At 40.5% G+C, this 23,146-nt stretch overlaps 1 protein-coding gene across 1 annotated transcript in view; it reads left to right on the top strand.

Moving 5' to 3' along the window:
* gatb (glutamyl-tRNA(Gln) amidotransferase, subunit B) overlaps positions 1-19,601 on the top strand; it is a 31,181-nt gene extending 11,580 nt beyond the window's left edge. Inside the window, exons 11-13 of the mRNA XM_076091421.1 lie at positions 18,796-18,874; positions 19,010-19,144; positions 19,240-19,601. Of these exons, the coding sequence (XP_075947536.1) occupies positions 18,796-18,874; positions 19,010-19,144; positions 19,240-19,365 (340 nt within the window). The 3' untranslated portion in view covers positions 19,366-19,601. The remainder of the gene's footprint in view (positions 1-18,795; positions 18,875-19,009; positions 19,145-19,239) is intronic.
* The last annotated feature ends 3,545 nt before the right edge of the window (positions 19,602-23,146 follow it).

Here is a 23,146-nt window from a genome sequence, read left to right as displayed (position 1 = left end):
TAATCAGCTGGGACTGTGAATGAAGCAGCTGATGCGAGAGCGACTTCACCGACGATACGCTTCATGTCTTAGTGGCACCTTTGCCAATGAATGAGCTCTTTTCAATGGTTTTAAATAATCTGACCTTTTCACATGCACAGCAGCCGTAGCTGGCATCATACTGAATCAAAATGATAGCCAGAGTCGTATTGATATTCCATTTACCAAGCGAGGGGGAAAAAATGAGTGGCTATCAACTGAAAGCAGAAGTGCAGAAGTGCAGGGCAACAACAAACATAATAGCAAACTCTTAATTTGTAAAAAATCTATCTTATTTTGTTGTCGCTACTCTTGACACACGTTACACAAACCTCCAGTTGTTCTTGGCTTAATAAGAAAGACCTAAGTTATTGAACCGCCTCCTTTTTATTCCTCAATACGTTTTGCACGGGGTTGAAAAGCAGAAAAAGGATTATATCCTGTTCTGTATAGTGCACAGAATATATATATACTTTATATAGTCACGCTACAATGTCTGAACAATGGTGAGGTCATAAATCATCTGATATTCCATAATTCTTTGTGTCTGTGATGAGTAAAGCCCTGCGACAGTCTGACAGCCCGTCAGTTTTGACAAATCCAATTACATTAGTGAAACGATAACTTTTTGGAAGACGGTGTTGTTTTGATCTTTTCTCCGCTGAAGGCCTTTTGGCTGGAACACGTAGGATTTGTTAAATGTTCCAAAACACTCTTGAATAAAATCTTATTTTGATATTTCTATACAAAGAGATGTTGCCATAGTACCTGTCACGCTTGCCTATCTATAGCCACCGGCGATGAAGGAAATAACACCAGTTGTGTCGCACTGTTTCTGTTTCTGGCATACTGAGACGCTGGATATCAGACACTCATTTCAAACTCATTTCATTTTCTAAAAATGGCAGTTTAGTAGTGACTGCAGCTAGAAGAAAGAAAAGGAGGGTCGGATGCATCTGTGTTGTATTTGTGAAGGTCAGTCACCAGATCACTACTTTGGAAACCTCACTTCAGCTTGTTCAGACTTGAAATCGGTATTTTTCTTTGTGAAAAAAGCAATTTTGTTCTCTGATCATTTCTTGAAATAAAACGTCATTACTGAGTGAATGAAATTGAAACAAGTAATGTGTTGGTGTCAGCGCAGATGCTTTGAGCTTTACTTTATCTACTATTCCCAGACTGTTTGTGTGTGAGTAAACCATAAAGAAGCTGGTGTTTATTTATGCATGATGTTCCATTCTCTTTGGTTGAAAGGAGGAGACCAAAAAAAAAAAAAAAAAAGAGAGTGGCCATGCAGGACTGTCAAGAGCTGCAGGCGGGGAAGAAACGGAGAAACTCAGCTTCATACGCTAACTGGCATTTGGGGTGAAGATTAAAAGGTTTTCATGAGCATGCATGTATCTCCATATGACGACTTTGAATATGAAATCTCTTTATGTCGGCTGTCCTGTATAATGTGTCCCAACCTCCTTTTTACCCCTCTGGCTACAAGTCCTTGAGTAGGCTGGTTGAAAAGAGCAATTGTGAAGCATATTGGTCGGGCAGCAAGAGAGGTGAAACTCACCTGACATGACGTGTCATTAAGAGCTTCCACCAGCGGAGACAAGTCACTCTTTCAGGGTCTCCCCTCAGAATAGATGCCGGCTGTGCTGACGGCTACCTATGAGGGAAACTCACTGCCTGTCCAGTGGATGATTTTTTGGCAGGCTGGTGACAGCATACTGACAGAGTTGTGAAATATCTCACCGGGCCTCCATTAACTCTCTGTAAAGACATGAAAACAAATATAATATTACCAGACGTTGACTTTATATTTCACATGATCATTTATTTATTTCTTTACCAAACTTTTTGAATTCCTGTGCTTGCTTGCTCGCTAATTGTTCATGTGTCAGAACTGACTCAGGTTGATGGGCAGTTTACTGGTTATTGTAGATTTACTGTGTCACACCAATAATGGTGGTAATCATACTTGGCTGCCTATTTTCCGCCTTCACACTGTTTTGTTTTGCAAATCAAATTACAATTTATAGTTTAATGCATTAGTGGAGCTTTTGAGCAGCCTGTCATCCAAACTGAGTTGTAAAGATGGATACTTTTCATCTTATTTCTCCACAGTGTCTAAAGGGTCCCCGCAGCAGCAGTTGCGAAGAAAAGATAACATCGTTAAAACATACAGAGCGTGTATGTACAAAGTGGTGGAAGTGGCCAACGTTTTCAAACATATGGTTAATCCATAAGGCATCATATTTAACTCACCAGCCTCTACCTTCTTCTAGGTCTTATGGTTCTGCCACAGTTCCTCAAGGCAGGGCGATGAAGGCTACATCCATACTAGTTCAGGTCATTACTGTGGAAGACGCTTTGGCAATGATTCACTTTAAGTCCTTATGTACTCAACCCTTTGGTCATTCTACACTCGTTTCTCTGACTTATTCTAAATTCACACTAAAGCCACGAGAGAGGATCTAAGCTTGCTGCCAACTTTTGTGACATGTGCTGGATGGATTTTCCGCTGCATGCTGCTCAGACACCTTAGAGTTGAACTTCAGAACTACAAGCCAGGCTGAGTGTGATTCACTCACAGCATCAGATAAGCTTCAGCAAGTGGATATTTCCAGTGTGGGCTGGTGAAATATTACTACTGCGCACCAAAATGTGACGGGTGGAGATGGTGTGGGGATAGCAGCCAAACAGAACAGTGCTCTATGATTTAGTCGGGGAAGGGGAGTCTTGTATTAATGTATCATTTAGCAGTTCCAATGAAGTCAAACTGAAATCATAGTATTAATAGGAAGAGAAAAAAAAAAGATCCTATGGGGATTATTAGAAATGTTCCTTTTCGTGTCATCCTCCAGAGGGGCGTGTCAGTGTATGTGTTTGATTGACAGCTCGCAGCCTGAGTCTCTTCACTGACCGCTATGACCTGCAAGGCAAGGGCCACGTAACTGACCAATTGCAAACGTTTTCAAACGTAAAACCAATTATAATAGGGGAAATGAATGTGTGGCAAGGCAACCTCCTTCCAAAATATAATATTATAACTTAATGAATATTCATGAAAACATAACCTTAGTAAGAAACATTTTGGTTACTACATTTTATGATCATTTCAACAGGCTTTCACTTACTTACCGATACCTGTGTTACAGTCAGGCGGTAACCTCTAGGTCTGAAGAGTGAAGCCAATGCGGAAGTGCCTTAAACTTGCATTCTTTCTAAATGCTATCAGGGGGCGACTCCTCTGGTCTGCAGAAGTCTGATTGTGTGGAAGTCAATGATACAATGACTCTACTTCTCACTCTATTTATTACCTCAGTAAACATTGTAAACATGAGTTTATGGTCTTAATCGCTAGTTTCAATTCGTAGGGTATGTTTTAGGTTGTGACTACCTGGTGATTGACATGTGGCTAACACGGCGCTGTCCGTTCAGTGAGTTCGTACCCATTTACATTATTGCATTACAGTCATTTAGCAGACGCTTTTATCCAAAGCGACTTGCAATAAGTGTATTCAACATAGGTATTCAAGAGAACTACTAGTCAGTTAGAAGTCATAAGGTCATCTCCTTTTTTTAAACAAGCATCTAAGTCAGAGCATAAACCAGAGCCAAAGCACAGTGCAGAACAAATCCGTATCCGTGTTTTCGTCTTACGACTTCATTTCATGAATGTTTTTACGCATTAAAAATGTCGTATTCAGCGTTTGGTTGTACTTTCCTCCGACCTCTCATGTCACTTCTGGTTGCAAAAAGCCAAGGGGGCAACGACCAAAGACCAAAATAGCGAAGGCTAAACACCAAGATGGCGACTGCCAGTGGTGTATAGTAACGAAGTAGAAATACTTCGTTACTATAGAAATACTTCGTTACTATAGAAATACTTTTTCCGTCCCTATACCGATAATGAAACCTGGGTTTTGTGTATCGGCCGATACCGAGTACCGATCTGATACCAGTGTTATTTATTAACTGTATGCCTCACTGTGTGGAAGTTCCTATGATCATTATTTTATTTCTAAGGCAAAATCAGGCTTGACTTAAACATTGCTTTCCTAACTTTGAAAAACAAAATGAGACAAATAAATACATAGATAAAAATGTACTGAATTGTTATTTATTTAAATATTGGTATCCAATACCGGATCTGCATGTCGTCACCGATAGCTGATTCAGCTATTTGAGTCAGTTTTGGACTGATATCAGAAATATGTTTCGGTATCGATGCATCTGAATAAATAAATAATATTAACGATAATTAATACTATACAAGCGTTGGCGCTCTGTGCAGCAGCGTGGGCGGGGCTTCAGGTCTCTTCAGACAGTTGATGACGTCGTCAGCGGGTCTTTACAGCCCTCTGCTCACTTCTGCTGCTGGATGCTGGATATATTAACCTTTCTAATGCATTTCCTTGCCATAAAACCTTGAATTGCAGCTGTTTTTGAAAGGTGCTGTGACATTAAATGACCCTTCTTGCCTTAAGTTCTCAAGCCACTTTAGACTCGTACTAAACCAGCAAAATGTTGCAGAAAGTAATGTTCAGGTGTTTTTAATTGAATTATTCTCTTTAGATGACCAACAGACTATAGACACTATATTTGGGCCAACATGTCAAATCAGTTGAGCCAACTTACTGTATATGTTCAGGCTGTTGGGTGCAAATGAGGACTCATCAGTGATTGTCCCTGAATTTATACATCAAAATGTATTTTTACACATTAAAATATTAAACATGACCGTAGTACAACTTCGAATTTTCAACAACGATTTACAAGCATGACATAATTAAAACACACATTCAATTACATTTTTTTTTTTATTTATTTATTTATTTTTGTAAAAATTTGCCTCAGAGGGCTTTACAATCTGTACACATACGACATCCTCTTGTCCCAGAACCCACGCATCGAAACAGGAAAAACTCCCTCAAAAACCCCTTTAACGGGGAGAAAAGAGGAAGAAACCTGTGGGAAAGCAACAGAGGAGGGATCCCTCTCCCAGGATGGACAGAAGTGCAATGATGTCGTGTATACAGAATGAACCCTAGGGGCGTGGGGGGGGGGGTGGTTAGGGTATGGGGGGGGGGGGGGTTAGGGTAGGGGGTAGGGGGGGGGGGGTACTTTTACTTTTACTGCAGTGAAGGATCTGAATCATTTTTCATCCACTAATTACTTGTAAGTGAGTTTGGCAAACAGTTTATATACAAAGAGTGGTTAGGGTTAGGGGCTCCAGATCCTTGACCGGATAAAGGATCTGGAGCCCCTAACCACTCTTTGTATATTAACTGTTTGCCAAACTCACTTACAAGTAATTAGTGGATGAAAAATGATTCAGATCCTTCACTGCAGTAAAAGTACCAATACCATACTGATGAATCAATCCACGACGAGTAAAAGTCCTGCATTCGAAACCTTAGTCGAGTATGTTATAATCAGCAAGATAAAGTATAAGTACCCTTGCAGTAAATAACCCCATGACTTTCTTTTGTATCTGAATTGGTTCTTGTGGAGTTGGCGGATCACAGTTGTATGCTACCATTGACCATCAAATCATAGGCAGCATTTGGATAAGAATAGGTATCCTTGTGATCTTCCATGTGAGCCATTGTAACAAAACAATGGTTTAAGGCTTCACTGGGGGTCATTCTTGTTGCTGCATTTGGATCGAGCAACCGTTTTAGGAGATCTAAAAATGCCATTACGTCTTCATGTTCAACACAAGTATTTGCATTTGAGTTGTACTCTACTACTTCATCCAAAGTTCCGACAGTGTCGAAAATCCAATTTGAAATTGTCTGGATACCGGTTGCCTCCTTGAACTCTTTTGATGTCTTCAGTCTCCATCTTGAATTGGGAGAGCAGTAATCCCTTTTGAAATACTGGTTGGTGTACTTTCCAGCATTCAGCAGGCGGTCTTCTGGCTGGCCGAGTAGATGGCAAACAGTTTTCATTGCGTTGTATGTCGAGTCGTCATTGAAGAGGTTCCCGCCAAAAAACAGTTCTGCCAGGAGACAGCCCAGTGCCCACATGTCGATGGCTTCAGATATGGGGAGGCCCAAGGTCACCTCTGGAGCTCTGTATGCACTAGTTTGCATAATCATCCCTTCTCTTACTTCTGAGGCTGGAACAGCCAAACCAAAGTCAATTAATTTCACCTTGAAGGGCTCATCCTGGTGGTTGACGAGCATAACATTGTCAGGTTTCAGGTCTGTGTGAAGGATGCCGATACCCTTCAGGGCTTTAAATGCTACAAGTAGCTGACGTGCTATGGGGCGGATTTCATTAAGGGTCAGTGGTGCCTGTCTCTGATCCATCAAATCCCAAAGGTTCATGTCCAGCATCTGGCAGGCGATGCAAGACATCCCTTTGAATATGAAACTGCCTTCGAATCTTACCAAGTTGTTTACTTCTGGGTCAAGGGTCCTGAGTAGTTTCAGCATTTTCACTTCTGTGATGTGATCTATAAGGTCTTGGTGGATCTTGATGGCCGTAATCTCCTTTGTTTTCAAGTTGACACACTTGGCTACTTTTCCAAAGCCTCCTTCTCCAATGAAGTCCAATACTCTGTATTGTACAGACTTGTTACAGAGTATGTCATTCTTTTGAATCTGAATTGGTTCTTGTGGAGTTGGAGGATCACCATTGTCTGCTATGGAGTCTGCGGTCTCATACCTGGAGCTGTCTGTGTCTGAGAATCCATCTCGTGAGTCAGTTGATTCATCACAGTCTGAATCAAATGGGGGGGAGACGGTCATCAAATCATAGGCAGCAGTTGGATAAGAATAGGTCTCTATGTGATCTACCAAGTGAGCCATTGTAACAAAACAATGGTCTAGGGCTTCACTGGGGGTCATTCTTGTTGCTGCATTTGGATCGAGCAACCGTTTTAGGAGATCTAAAAATGCCATTACGTCTTCATGTTCAACACAAGTATTTGCATTTGAGTTGTACTCGACTACTTCATCCAAAGTTCCGACAGTGTCGAAAATCCAATTTGAAATTGTCTGGCTACCGGTTGCCTCCTTGTACTCTTTTGATGTCTTCAGTCTCCATCTTGAATTGGGAGAGCAGTAATCCCTTTTGAAATACTGGTTGGTGTACTTTCCAGCATTCAGCAGGTGGTCTTCTGGCTGGCCGAGTAGATGGCAAACAGTTTTCATTACGTTGTATGTTGAGTGGTCAGTGAAGAGGCCCCGGGCAAAAAACAGTTCTGCCAGGAGACAGCCCAGTGCCCACATGTCGATGGCTTCAGATATGGGGAGGCCCAAGGTCACCTCTGGAGCTCTGTATGCACAAGGTTGCATACTCATCCCTTCTCTTACTTCTGAGGCTGGAATAGCCAAACCAAAGTCAATTAATTTCACCTTGAAGGGCTCATCCTGGTGGTTGACGAGCATAACATTGTCAGTCTTAAGGTCTGTGTGAAGGAGGTCGATAGCCTTCAGGCCTTTAAATGCTACAAGTAGCTGACGTGCAATGGGGCGGATTTCATTAAGGGTCAGTGGTGCCCGTCTCTGACCCATGAAATCCCAAAGGCTCCTGTCCAGCATCTGGAAGGCGATGCAAAACATGCCTTTGAATATGAAACTGCCTTCGAATCTTACCAAGTTGTTTACCTCTGGGTCAAGGGTCCCGAGTTGTTCCAGCATTTTCACTTCTTCGACGTGATCTATCAACTCTTTGTTGATCTTGATGGCCACAACCTCGGATGTATTTAAATTAATACACTTGGCAACTTTGCCAAAACTTCCTTCTCCAATGAAGTCTAAAACACGATATTGTATAGACTTGTTGCAGAGTATGTCATGCTTTTTCAGCTGAAAGTCCTTGTTCATTTCGTTTTGAGACATTTTTCCTATAAAGTCTTTCCAAATAGTAGATGTAGTTGAGTAGTTGCAGAAGAGCTTGTCTTACTGTGGGAATGTGATGTGCTCTACAAGTAACAAGAGAAATAACATGCAATATATACTCTTTGACATCAAAGCCACATGTCATCAAAGCCATATTTAAGTTCTAGAACATCAAAGTCACATGTGATTTCATCAAAGCCATATTTAAGTTCTAGAACATCAAAGTCACATGGGATGTCACCAAGGCAACTCTGCATTCTAAATATCGTGGAGTGGAGCTTGAAAAATAGTGAAATTTTTCAAAACAACTTGCCCTCATGCCCATAATTTGCAGTCTTTATCAATCATTTTAGGTCAAATTGTAGGAAATGTTGTGCTGGTCATAGACATGGGTCAGTGGACTTCACCTAACCCTAACCCAACCAACTGCTCCATTAGACTCAATGTCTTATTGGAATACCCCAGGGTAGTTAAATCAAACTGTGTCAGTGTATAGCTGGACATTTTATTCATTTCTATTTCGATAATTTCACTTAAAACTGTTATGTTAATTTTGCGCGAAAGATGTCTCCCAGTCCACTGAAAAATCCATTCTCAGTGTATGCGCACTGGAAGATTTCCACACACATCTTTGAGAGGAAGGGATCTTTTACAATAGAAAATGTAATAATAGACTATGCGATACGCTCTAAGGCCATGTTTGAAGGAGGTTTAGCTGAGATGGACTGTCTCGTCTGCAGGACACCAAATGAAACGGCGTCTCCACTTAATGTATTCCAACAGGCTTCTTGGTTCTTTTTGTCTGGTAGCCTGAGGAATAAACAAGAAGACACACACAAAAAAAAAACATAATTACAAATTGTTACTTGTAATTATGTTTGGTTTTTTTCTTTTGCATGTTTTAGATGACTTGTGTTTGTTGTGCCTCTCTGTAGGTTCACGCCATCAGAAACGGAAACAAGAAAGTTCTGAATAAGCTGCCTGTCCAGTGGATGATTTTTTGGCAGGCTGGTGACAGCATACTGACAGAGTTGTGAAATATCTCACCGGGCCTCCATTAACTCTCTGTAAAGACATGAAAACAAATATAATATTACCAGACGTTGACTTTATATTTCACATGATCATTTATTTATTTCTTTACCAAACTTTTTGAATTCCTGTGCTTGCTTGCTCGTGTTAGGTTTTTAAGAACAAAGGATGAAGGAGCCTGCAGGCCGCAGGTACTCTTCTGCTGCGAGCTTCTTACTGGGCTCTAATCTAACAGTAGCTCTGACTGTGTGAAAAATTTGTTTTTTTATCACAATTAAAATTGCAAAATTAAAAATTATGGAAATTAAATTCTGAATTAAAATTAATATTTAATTAAAATTCTGAATTCAAATCAAAAAATTACAAATGTCAGATTCAAAATCAACTATGCAAGCTAAAATATTGAATCAAAATTGAAATCTAAATTTTTTTTTTTTTTCAAAATTAAAAATGTTGAATTAAAATTTGAACTTTGAATTAAAATTAAATTTTAAAACCTGGATTAAAATCAAAAACCTTGAATTAAAATTAAAAACCTGGAATCGATACTGGTAGTTAAAATACTAGATTAAAGATTAACCAAATGTAACAACTGAAGTTGAAATGTTGAATTACAAACGAGTATCAAAATTAAAGAAACTATCAACAACTATCAATGCAAGTTAAAAACCCTATTAATATTAAACCAACACTGCCAATTGAAATGTTAAATCACAATTAAAACCATCAATGAAAGTTGAATTACTGAATCAAACTAAAATCACCAATGAAAGAAGTACAATTAATATAATCAACAGTAGTATAAAATGCTAAATTAAAACTAAGATAAACAATCAAAGTCAAAATACAAGTCAAAAGCTTAGAGTCAAAAACAAGGAATACTACAAGTTTATCACCAGAACTCAAAGTATTGTAATGTATCTTCTAATCCACGGATGACTGAGTATCTTGTAATTCTAAGACAATTTCACCTCTAGGTTTTCTGGGTAATGGAGTTTTCTGTAATTATCAAGCAATTACTCCTCCAACCGATAGGTGGCGAAGTTGTCTCTTCTTCTTCTATGGTTTTTTTTTTTTTCAAAAAACCCCGCGAAAACGGACAATGGGCTAATACTAATGCTATTAACGGCTATCGCTACAAGCTAAACTAACCGGCGAAACCGCGTCTTCAGCACACAGACAAATCACCGTAGTTTAAACTCTTACACCATGCCGCATTCACACACACTTTATGCTAGACCGTGCTTGGCTTCTCCATATGCACCGGTTATTTTATAATCCTTTTATTTCGTTATCTAGGTGAGCACAAAGCAGGCTTCGGCTCAGCTAGCATCCACTCCTTGCTACAACAAAACGATCTCTCACAACGCTATTGTCATCACTGCATTCATCATTCATACCAAAATACACCGTGATTACAATGTATGATTACCCACTCATTACCTATTACCCACCCCGGATTATATTCCCTTGAACTCAAGTTAAATCCTGCGCTTCGTAGCAGCCAGTCTCTGTGCCAGCAGAGAGCTCGACTCTCGATAGCGTAACTAGTTCTGTTGGCTTTCTAAGCTCGTATTAAATTTATTCCCTCCCGTTAAGAGTCGGTTCACCAAACATATGACGCCAACGTGAGACCATGAAACAACCGTCGTTAATTCCACGTAATTCACTCGCAATACATGCTTAAGTTTAATTCACACGACAATTTTGAGCCTTCTAGCTCTGAGCCCCAGGCTCTGCATAGCTTGATCAGGGCCAACGTACTAGACGTACCGTTCCTCGACGGACCTTACCGGTAGGATTTAGCAAAAAAGAACAGCGTGTAGGCAAAATACACGTGTTCCTAATCCATCTTGCAAGTGTGCTCCATACAGTAATCCAGCTACTTTAAATTTCAAATCAATATACTTTACCAGCTTGCTGCGGCCTGCTCCTTTGTTCGGCTCTCTGAGGGGTTGACCAAGATACCGTCTCTAAGTTTTCCTATACTACCTATACAGAATTTATTAAAAAGGTTCTGTTTACCCGTTTGTCTTTGGCGCCAGAAGGTATCTTAGTCAGCTCCTCGTCCAGTCCGTTTTCCAGCAATTATCACGTCGGGGTCACCATTTTGTTAGGTTTTTAAGAACAAAGGATGAAGGAGCCTGCAGGCCGCAGGTACTCTTCTGCTGCGAGCTTCTTACTGCGCACGCGCATCAGAAGAATGAGCTGGACCCGGTCCAAAATTAAAACAATATTTAATGTACTACACAAAGTTCACTTACAAACTGAATTAACTATCAATAGTAATGTTCTCGAGAGCAGAGACCACATACAAGCATCTCCTCACAGTCCGGCGCAGCCAGTTAGCTGAAAATGAGAGCTGCAGTGATCTGAGGTAAACTCCCTAAAACATTGTCTTTTGTATCCCCTGAGAGTCGGAATGTGTCCGATACTGTCATAAAACGTGTGAATGACCCTCCGTGGCGATTAGTGATTGGCTTCATTTGAATTCTGTCCCCTCCCATTATCGATCCCTTAGCAAAACATATTGGCTCTTCGCAAAACATCTTGGACTCCTCCTCTCTGTCCTGCTGGTCAGCTTGGCATTTGACCGTCCCACTGGCCCCATCCTCCATCGATGAGGTCGCCTCCATTTGCTGCTGCATGTCTGACACCTCACTCAGAATCCCTATCTGACCCTCAAAACTATTCTTAGTGTTTTAATACCTACAGTGACTATACTTCTATGATTTAATACATTCAATGAGTTAATATACTGTAACATAATATCCTCTATAAGTAAGAATATTGTAAACCTATAATACATTCCATATGGAAACATATTGTGACTAACATATTTATTATTGTAACACTTCTACTCACCACTAGGGGTGTTATTAAATCCTACTAATAATGCGTTTAATACTGAAATTCTCCACACTCGCTAATTGTTCATGTGTCAGAACTGACTCAGGTTGATGGGAAGTTTACTGGTTATTGTAGATTTACTGTGCCACACCAATAATGGTGGTAATCATACTTGGCTGCCTATTTTCCGCCTTCACACTGTTGTTTTGCAAATCAAATTACAATTTATAGTTTATTGCATTAGTGGAGCTTTTGAGCAGCCTGTCATCCAAACTGAGTAGTAAAGATGGATACTTTTCATCTTATTTCTCCACAGTGTCTAAAGGGTCCCCGCAGCAGCAGTTGCGAAGAAAAGATAACATCGTTAAAACATACAGAGCGTGTATGTACAAAGTGGTGGAAGTGGCCAACGTTTTCAAACATATGGTTAATCCATAAGGCATCATATTTAACTCACCAGCCTCTACCTTCTTCTAGGTCTTATGGTTCTGCCACAGTTCCTCAAGGCAGGGCGATGAAGGCTACATCCATACTAGTTCAGGTCATTACTGTGGAAGACGCTTTGGCAATGATTCACTTTAAGTCCTTATGTACTCAACCCTTTGGTCATTCTACACTCGTTTCTCTGACTTATTCTAAATTCACACTAAAGCCACGAGAGAGGATCTAAGCTTGCTGCCAACTTTTGTGACATGTGCTGGATGGATTTTCCGCTGCATGCTGCTCAGACACCTTAGAGTTGAACTTCAGAACTACAAGCCAGGCTGAGTGTGATTCACTCACAGCATCAGATAAGCTTCAGCAAGTGGATATTTCCAGTGTGGGCTGGTGAAATATTACTACTGCGCACCAAAATGTGACGGGTGGAGATGGTGTGGGGATAGCAGCCAAACAGAACAGTGCTCTATGATTTAGTCGGGGAAGGGGAGTCTTGTATTAATGTATCATTTAGCAGTTCCAATGAAGTCAAACTGAAATCATAGTATTAATAGGAAGAGAAAAAAAAAGATCCTATGGGGATTATTAGAAATGTTCCTTTTCGTGTCATCCTCCAGAGGGGCGTGTCAGTGTATGTGTTTGATTGACAGCTCGCAGCCTGAGTCTCTTCACTGACCGCTATGACCTGCAAGGCAAGGGCCACGTAACTGACCAATTGCAAACGTTTTCAAACGTAAAACCAATTATAATAGGGGAAATGAATGTGTGGCAAGGCAACCTCCTTCCAAAATATAATATTATAACTTAATGAATATTCATGAAAACATAACCTTAGTAAGAAACATTTTGGTTACTACATTTTATGATCATTTCAACAGGCTTTCACTTACTTACCGATACCTGTGTTACAGTCAGGCGGTAACCTCTAGGTCTGAAGAGTGAAGCCAATGCGGAAGTGCCTTAAACTTGCATTCTTTCTAAATGCTATCAGGGGGCGACTCCTCTGGTCTGCAGAAGTCTGATTGTGTGGAAGTCAATGATACAATGACTCTACTTCTCACTCTATTTATTACCTCAGTAAACATTGTAAACATGAGTTTATGGTCTTAATCGCTAGTTTCAATTCGTAGGGTATGTTTTAGGTTGTGACTACCTGGTGATTGACATGTGGCTAACACGGCGCTGTCCGTTCAGTGAGTTCGTACCCATTTACATTATTGCATTACAGTCATTTAGCAGACGCTTTTATCCAAAGCGACTTACAATAAGTGTATTCAACATAGGTATTCAAGAGAACTACTAGTCAGCTAGAAGTCATAAGGGCATCTCCTTTTTTTAAACAAGCATCTAAGTCAGAGCATAAACCAGAGCCAAAGCACAGTGCAGAACAAATCCGTATCCGTGTTTTCGTCTTACGACTTCATTTCATGAATGTTTTTACGCATTAAAAATGTCGTATTCAGCGTTTGGTTGTACTTTCCTCCGACCTCTCATGTCACTTCTGGTTGCAAAAAGCCAAGGGGGCAACGACCAAAGACCAAAATAGCGAAGGCTAAACACCAAGATGGCGACTGCCAGTGGTGTATAGTAACGAAGTAGAAATACTTCGTTACTATAGAAATACTTCGTTACTATAGAAATACTTTTTCCGTCCCTATACCGATAATGAAACCTGGGTTTTGTGTATCGGCCGATACCGAGTACCGATCTGATACCAGTGTTATTTATTAACTGTATGCCTCACTGTGTGGAAGTTCCTATGATCATTATTTTATTTCTAAGGCAAAATCAGGCTTGACTTAAACATTGCTTTCCTAACTTTGAAAAACAAAATGAGACAAATAAATACATAGATAAAAATGTACTGAATTGTTATTTATTTAAATATTGGTATCCAATACCGGATCTGCATGTCGTCACCGATAGCTGATTCAGCTATTTGAGTCAGTTTTGGACTGATATCAGAAATATGTTTCGGTATCGATGCATCTGAATAAATAAATAATATTAACGATAATTAATACTATACAAGCGTTGGCGCTCTGTGCAGCAGCGTGGGCGGGGCTTCAGGTCTCTTCAGACAGTTGATGACGTCGTCAGCGGGTCTTTACAGCCCTCTGCTCACTTCTGCTGCTGGATGCTGGATATATTAACCTTTCTAATGCATTTCCTTGCCATAAAACCTTGAATTGCAGCTGTTTTTGAAAGGTGCTGTGACATTAAATGACCCTTCTTGCCTTAAGTTCTCAAGCCACTTTAGACTCGTACTAAACCAGCAAAATGTTGCAGAAAGTAATGTTCAGGTGTTTTTAATTGAATTATTCTCTTTAGATGACCAACAGACTATAGACACTATATTTGGGCCAACATGTCAAATCAGTTGAGCCAACTTACTGTATATGTTCAGGCTGTTGGGTGCAAATGAGGACTCATCAGTGATTGTCCCTGAATTTATACATCAAAATGTATTTTTACACATTAAAATATTAAACATGACCGTAGTACAACTTCGAATTTTCAACAACGATTTACAAGCATGACATAATTAAAACACACATTCAATTACATTTTTTTTTTTATTTATTTTTTTTTTTTGTAAAAATTTGCCTCAGAGGGCTTTACAATCTGTACACATACGACATCCTCTTGTCCCAGAACCCACGCATCGAAACAGGAAAAACTCCCTCAAAAACCCCTTTAACGGGGAGAAAAGAGGAAGAAACCTGTGGGAAAGCAACAGAGGAGGGATCCCTCTCCCAGGATGGACAGAAGTGCAATGATGTCGTGTATACAGAATGAACCCTAGGGGCGTGGGGGGGGGGGGGGGGGGGGGGTGGTTAGGGTATGGGGGGGGGGGGGTTAGGGTAGGGGGTAGGGGGGGGGGGGTACTTTTACTTTTACTGCAGTGAAGGATCTGAATCATTTTTCATCCACTAATTACTTGTAAGTGAGTTTGGCAAACAGTTTATATACAAAGAGTGGTTAGGGTTAGGGGCTCCAGATCCTTGACCGGATAAAGGATCTGGAGCCCCTAACCACTCTTTGTATATTAACTGTTTGCCAAACTCACTTACAAGTAATTAGTGGATGAAAAATGATTCAGATCCTTCACTGCAGTAAAAGTACCAATACCATACTGATGAATCAATCCACGACGAGTAAAAGTCCTGCATTCGAAACCTTAGTCGAGTATGTTATAATCAGCAAGATAAAGTATAAGTACCCTTGCGGTAAATAACCCCATGACTTTCTTTTGTATCTGAATTGGTTCTTGTGGAGTTGGCGGATCACAGTTGTATGCTACCATTGACCATCAAATCATAGGCAGCATTTGGATAAGAATAGGTATCCTTGTGATCTTCCATGTGAGCCATTGTAACAAAACAATGGTTTAAGGCTTCACTGGGGGTCATTCTTGTTGCTGCATTTGGATCGAGCAACCGTTTTAGGAGATCTAAAAATGCCATTACGTCTTCATGTTCAACACAAGTATTTGCATTTGAGTTGTACTCGACTACTTCATCCAAAGTTCCGACAGTGTCGAAAATCCAATTTGAAATTGTCTGGATACCGGTTGCCTCCTTGAACTCTTTTGATGTCTTCAGTCTCCATCTTGAATTGGGAGAGCAGTAATCCCTTTTGAAATAGACGTTGGTGTACTTTCCAGCATTCAGCAGGCGGTCTTCTGGCTGGCCGAGTAGATGGCAAACAGTTTTCATTGCGTTGTATGTCGAGTCGTCATTGAAGAGGTTCCCGCCAAAAAACAGTTCTGCCAGGAGACAGCCCAGTGCCCACATGTCGATGGCTTCAGATATGGGGAGGCCCAAGGTCACCTCTGGAGCTCTGTATGCACTAGTTTGCATAATCATCCCTTCTCTTACTTCTGAGGCTGGAACAGCCAAACCAAAGTCAATTAATTTCACCTTGAAGGGCTCATCCTGGTGGTTGACGAGCATAACATTGTCAGGTTTCAGGTCTGTGTGAAGGATGCCGATACCCTTCAGGGCTTTAAATGCTACAAGTAGCTGACGTGCTATGGGGCGGATTTCATTAAGGGTCAGTGGTGCCTGTCTCTGATCCATCAAATCCCAAAGGTTCATGTCCAGCATCTGGAAGGCGATGCAAGACATGCCTTTGAATATGAAACTGCCTTCGAATCTTACCAAGTTGTTTACTTCTGGGTCAAGGGTCCTGAGTAGTTTCAGCATTTTCACTTCTGTGATGTGATCTATAAGGTCTTGGTGGATCTTGATGGCCGTAATCTCCTTTGTTTTCAAGTTGACACACTTGGCTACTTTTCCAAAGCCTCCTTCTCCAATGAAGTCCAATACTCTGTATTGTACAGACTTGTTACAGAGTATGTCATTCTTTTGAATCTGAATTGGTTCTTGTGGAGTTGGAGGATCACCATTGTCTGCTATGGAGTCTGCGGTCTCATACCTGGAGCTGTCTGTGTCTGAGAATCCATCTCGTGAGTCAGTTGATTCATCACAGTCTGAATCAAATGGGGGGGAGACGGTCATCAAATCATAGGCAGCAGTTGGATAAGAATAGGTCTCTATGTGATCTACCAAGTGAGCCATTGTAACAAAACAATGGTCTAGGGCTTCACTGGGGGTCATTCTTGTTGCTGCATTTGGATCGAGCAACCGTTTTAGGAGATCTAAAAATGCCATTACGTCTTCATGTTCAACACAAGTATTTGCATTTGAGTTGTACTCGACTACTTCATCCAAAGTTCCGACAGTGTCGAAAATCCAATTTGAAATTGTCTGGCTACCGGTTGCCTCCTTGTACTCTTTTGATGTCTTCAGTCTCCATCTTGAATTGGGAGAGCAGTAATCCCTTTTGAAATACTGGTTGGTGTACTTTCCAGCATTCAGCAGGTGGTCTTCTGGCTGGCCGAGTAGATGGCAAACAGTTTTCATTACGTTGTATGTTGAGTGGTCAGTGAAGAGGCCCCGGGCAAAAAACAGTTCTGCCAGGAGACAGCCCAGTGCCCACATGTCGATGGCTTCAGATATGGGGAGGCCCAAGGTCACCTCTGGAGCTCTGTATGCACAAGGTTGCATACTCATCCCTTCTCTTACTTCTGAGGCTGGAATAGCCAAACCAAAGTCAATTAATTTCACCTTGAAGGGCTCATCCTGGTGGTTGACGAGCATAACATTGTCAGTCTTAAGGTCTGTGTGAAGGAGGTCGATAGCCTTCAGGCCTTTAAATGCTACAAGTAGCTGACGTGCAATGGGGCGGATTTCATTAAGGGTCAGTGGTGCCCGTCTCTGACCCATGAAATCCCAAAGGCTCCTGTCCAGCATCTGGAAGGCGATGCAAAACATGCCTTTGAATATGAAACTGCCTTCGAATCTTACCAAGTTGTTTACCTCTGGGTCAAGGGTCCCGAGTTGTTCCAGCATTTTCACTTCTTCGACGTGATCTATCAACTCTTTGTTGATCTTGATGGCCACAACCTCGGATGTATTTAAATTAATACACTTGGCAACTTTGCCAAAACTTCCTTCTCCAATGAAGTCTAAAACACGATATTGTATAGACTTGTTGCAGAGTATGTCATGCTTTTTCAGCTGAAAGTCCTTGTTCATTTCGTTTTGAGACATTTTTCCTATAAAGTCTTTCCAAATAGTAGATGTAGTTGAGTAGTTGCAGAAGAGCTTGTCTTACTGTGGGAATGTGATGTGGTCTACAAGTAACAAGAGAAATAACATGCAATATATACTCTTTGACATCAAAGCCACATGTCATCAAAGCCATATTTAAGTTCTAGAACATCAAAGTCACATGTGATTTCATCAAAGCCATATTTAAGTTCTAGAACATCAAAGTCACATGGGATGTCACCAAGGCAACTCTGCATTCTAAATATCGTGGAGTGGAGCTTGAAAAATAGTGAAATTTTTCAAAACAACTTGCCCTCATGCCCATAATTTGCAGTCTTTATCAATCATTTTAGGTCAAATTGTAGGAAATGTTGTGCTGGTCATAGACATGGGTCAGTGGACTTCACCTAACCCTAACCCAACCAACTGCTCCATTAGACTCAATGTCTTATTGGAATACCCCAGGGTAGTTAAATCAAACTGTGTCAGTGTATAGCTGGACATTTTATTCATTTCTATTTCGATAATTTCACTTAAAACTGTTATGTTAATTTTGCGCGAAAGATGTCTCCCAGTCCACTGAAAAATCCATTCTCAGTGTATGCGCACTGGAAGATTTCCACACACATCTTTGAGAGGAAGGGATCTTTTACAATAGAAAATGTAATAATAGACTATGCGATACGCTCTAAGGCCATGTTTGAAGGAGGTTTAGCTGAGATGGACTGTCTCGTCTGCAGGACACCAAATGAAACGGCGTCTCCACTTAATGTATTCCAACAGGCTTCTTGGTTCTTTTTGTCTGGTAGCCTGGGGAATAAACAAGAAGACATTGGAAAGACAAACGCATTACAGTCAAATCACAAATGTTGATTGACTCTTTCGTCCTTTCAGTCTGATTCTCCCCCTCCTCTCTCTCCTTTTTATATAACCAATAATTCACTGCATCTATTAAGCTGTAATTTCACAACCCCTTCATTTGATTTCAGCCCAATCTCTCCGTCTGCCCTGGCTGAGCTGCTGGAACTCCAGGAAAGTGGACACATCTCCACTTCGGTTGCCAAGCAGGTCAGTCAGCTGCACAGACCATGCAATTATCCCCTTCTATCTGTCACTCAATACTGTGTGTATACACACACACACAGGCTAGTGTTTGTTTGTGTTCTGGTTTCACCTGCGTCATCCTGGCTTATCTTCTCTCAGGTGTTCCAGGAGATGTGGAGGTCATCAGGTAAGACGGCCTCTCAGATCATCCAGGAGCAGGACTTGGGTCTTGTTAGTGACACCACACAGCTGCACAACATCTGCCAGAAGGTGGTGGACTCGCACCCTGATGAGGTGAGGGCTCACATGCAAATTGTTACTTGTAATTATGTTTGGTTTTTTTCTTTTGCATGTTTTAGATGATTTGTGTTTGTTGTTCGTCTCTGTAGGTTCACGCCATCAGAAACGGAAACAAGAAAGTTCTGAATAAGCTGATGGGCCTGGTTCAGAAAGAGACCAAAGGCCGAGCCGACCCAGTTCTGGTGAGGGCAATTTTACAAGAGAAGACTTCATGATTTGTCCTGCAAGACCCAAACGTCAGACACTGAGTCAAAGGCCTTCATGAAAGAAGAACGACATGACAGAGTAATGTCACACAGCGATTCATGGTCCCTGGTGGGTTGATAAAACTGTTCAATGTTGATATTTTTGTAAATACTGAACAATGTTTTCATCTCACAACCATTATCTTCCGTGTTTGTTATAAAAGTAATAAAGCTTTTCCGATTAATGCTCTGTGTGGCAGTGTGTTGGATCAGTTGTGTCATTCATGAATCCCGAGTTACAGAAAATAAATGTCATATTTTGACATGTTATAAGTTTGAATGAGAATAGCATGTAAAAAAAAAAAGGTAATTGCCTCGTGAAAAATGATGCATCTTAATTAACTCATTAAATGCTTAATTGAAATGGTCCGGTTAGGAAACAAAGAATATTGTGATTTCAACAACAAATTCCTCCAAACAGTCCTGCATATAATTCGATATAAACCTTTCAATAAACTTTATGTGCCATTGGCAACTGCCATATTGGCAATTATGGTAATTTGTGAGGCCTGAAAAAAAAAAATCACACAGCCAGAAGATAAAATTGCTGACGTTTTTTTTTTTATCGAGAGGCAACAGGAACCTTGAGACGGCTCAGAGATCCAGACAGGAGAGCGATCAATGAGCTCCCTCTTGTGGCTGAAGCACCTAACTTGTCTTTTTAATAACATCTGTAATATGGTGCATTAAATCTGGATTCTCTCTGGCATTGCCCTCTTCATCTTAATTGTTTCAAAGCTTAAATGTCCTTTTTATATCCGTCTGTCTCTTCTCATCTACAGCTTCTCTTGTAGGATCAGTACACACAATAATGACCGTTAACTGACCTCAACAGTTTGTTTCTTGCATTTGTACCCTCAGTGCAGTTGACTTATATGTAGTGATTTAAAGTCACTTTGAAACTAATTCATTCTCAATATTTTGCATATTTCCTGCAGTTTATCCCACATTGACAGACTTTCATGCTGCTTTCTTAACACTTTAAGAGATGTTAATCTTGTGCGTTTAAGTACTAATGATGAACCGGATATTTACGAGCTTGCTTCAAGCTCACGTGTTCACCCAAGAACAAGACCTACTCTGCGTTCCAATGCCTGTACTACCATACTATTTAGTACGCCCAAATGTCAAAAATACCAGGTTGTTCTACTACATCCAGTCTCACATTGCGGTATACAAGCCAGCATGCTTTTCTGGCTATTCCGACCCACAATCCTTTGCGCAGGAGATATATGAGCAAGAGGGTCACAGTTCAAGGTGCATGTTATAAGGAAGTAATCCGTCCCAACTAAATGCATATTGCATGCAACAGTACGTCCTTTGTAAGGGCAGCTGCAGTACGTACTAAAAGTAAGAAAAAGGACGTGATTTGGAACACAGCTCTAGTTTTGACTGAAGTCTCTCGGGGGGGGGGGGGGGAGAGAGACCTGTCCGGAAAGGAAATTAAAACGTCAGAACAAACAGCCACAAACCACCTCTGGCACAAAGGAAAGAATGTATTGATTGTGTCAAGTGAAGCAGTTGGTTTTCTGTTTTAAAAGAGTACAGGAGGTAAAAGTCAACAAAATACGTGCATCCAGTTTCATTTACCAGAAGTTGACTTTATTGAAAGAGGCATGCCTTTAGGTCTTGGACAGAAAACTGAGGCCGAATGATGTAAGAAAGGTTGAATCTTTGGAATAAAAACCCACTGAGACAGAAACTGGTCTATAATCTCGTCTTCATGCCACAATGCTGCTAAAACAGATATTGTTGGTTGAGGTGTCTGCAGCGACGCCGTAGTGTGAAAAACGCTGAGCGCTCAGCAACATTTTTACCAGAGAGAACTACTTATTTAACCACTCTGAAAAATGTCTGTGATTGATACAAATATACAATTCCAAACCATTTTTGTACAAACAATACGAGTACACAAAAGACCCCACTGCATGATCTATTGCAAGTAGACACTGAATGGATTTAAATAGGAACAAAAACACACAATCCAGATTCAAGACTGAAGATAAACACAATTCTTTGTCTTATTAGCTGGACATACGAGATGATGATCAACAGTGTCATTTTATAAGTTTTCATACTTTGTTAGATTTTGTCGAAGCAGTCCATTATTGCAGTAATGATGAAGCTCTGAATAAACGGTTCTAATCATTTCCAACGTATTTTTTCTACATAGAATTCTATTTCCCAGGTACATGTACACATTATATTAACTGTATCTTTATATCATGTTGTGAATGGATGGTGTTGGATTTTTTTTTTTTACTCCTAGAAAATTAGTTTGAAACAAAGACCGTTTTTGAAAGCGGTGTCTTCTGTGGAGGAATAATGGTACGGAACAAAATATGTTGAACGTCACACTTTCCTTTACCCTTATGCAATGTAATAATCCACTCCTGTGTAAATCCATTCGCAATCAGGCAATAATGTGAACGAAAATCATAATTTAGGCACTAATTATGAAGTATTTCTGTCCTGGTAAATTAATTTAGACAGCAGAGGCATGATTTGTAACAAAATATATCTCTTGTAATATCTCAATTCAACAACCATGTGAAATACCTGGACTAAAATAAAGGCGATGCCCAACAGTTAACCGTTACAATGCGAGATGTTTTCCAACAGATGCAAAACTACGACTCTCCTAGCGGTGATATGAGACGTATCACAACTACTAAACCCTAAACAATCCCTAAATAGAACATGACATACACCGTAACTAGCCTTTAGCATAACCACGTGAAAAAAAATATATGGCGATAGAAACTCTTAAATACCCCTTCCCATTCTGAAAATATCTAATTATACCCAAAATATCCTTGATTTGCATAGTGTCCTGTGTCATTAGAACTTTTTTTTCTTACAATATATACACATCATAAAGCGTCACTAAATTAAGGCAAATTAAATAAAGCATGAACAATTCTGGTTTTTGGAGGTCAGGTCTGGAGAAGATGTGGAGCCCATTGATGTGAGAAACTAGTGCATTGTAGAAAAACCGCTTCACCCAAAGGCTTCCTAGAGAACGTGCATTAAAAAGACTCCTGAGGTACCGTCGTGACTCCAAAACAAATGTACATCTAACACACAAAGATATGGGGAAACACCAAAGTTCAAAGACAAAAGTGACCCACCTGTTCTGCCCAAAAGAAAGTTGTCATGTAACAGTTTGCATAAGAAGTTTGGATGTGTGACGATGTCGGCCTTGCTGCCGGTCGGCTCCGACAGTTAATCTTCAAATTACATTTTAATGCTGTTATTCAAAGGCTCGCCCTCTGAAAGGGGGCAGAGGCAAATATGGTGTGTAATCCTACGGCGAAGAGGCAGCAACCCTCTGAAAAGCCACCTGAGTATTTAACAGAACCACACTGAGCAGCAACATTCAGAAGTTCAGATAAGTGGCTGATGATTGCTTCAAAAAAATGCTGCTGTTTTTTGCTCAAATCTTCTCTCTACAGTCTTTGGTTGGTGGACCTGGAGCTGCTCTTAGGAGCATTATCGGCTGGTGCAGGCTTCAGCTAACAGCTCAAAGTTCACCCCTCCTTCTTGGCTGCCAAACAGAACTTTACAGAACGAGAAAAACGAATCGATTTTCTTTGCTTAGGAAAAAATGTGCTATGATTTTTTTAAATAGTTGTATAAAACTAGGATCTGAGAGGTTTCTTCATCAAGTAGTGCCTGAAAAAGACCTGAAAACCATTGCTTTAAGTCTTATAAGTCTTTCAGAGTTAAACTGGACTCTACTAGGACACGA

Source organism: Anarhichas minor, unplaced genomic scaffold (assembly GCF_050575085.1).
Source record: "Anarhichas minor isolate MPS153535 unplaced genomic scaffold, ASM5057508v1 ptg000014l, whole genome shotgun sequence".
Taxonomy (NCBI): Eukaryota; Metazoa; Chordata; class Actinopteri; order Perciformes; family Anarhichadidae; genus Anarhichas; species Anarhichas minor.
Note: the sequence above shows the minus strand (reverse complement) of the source record. Positions and strands in the feature narration are given on the sequence as shown.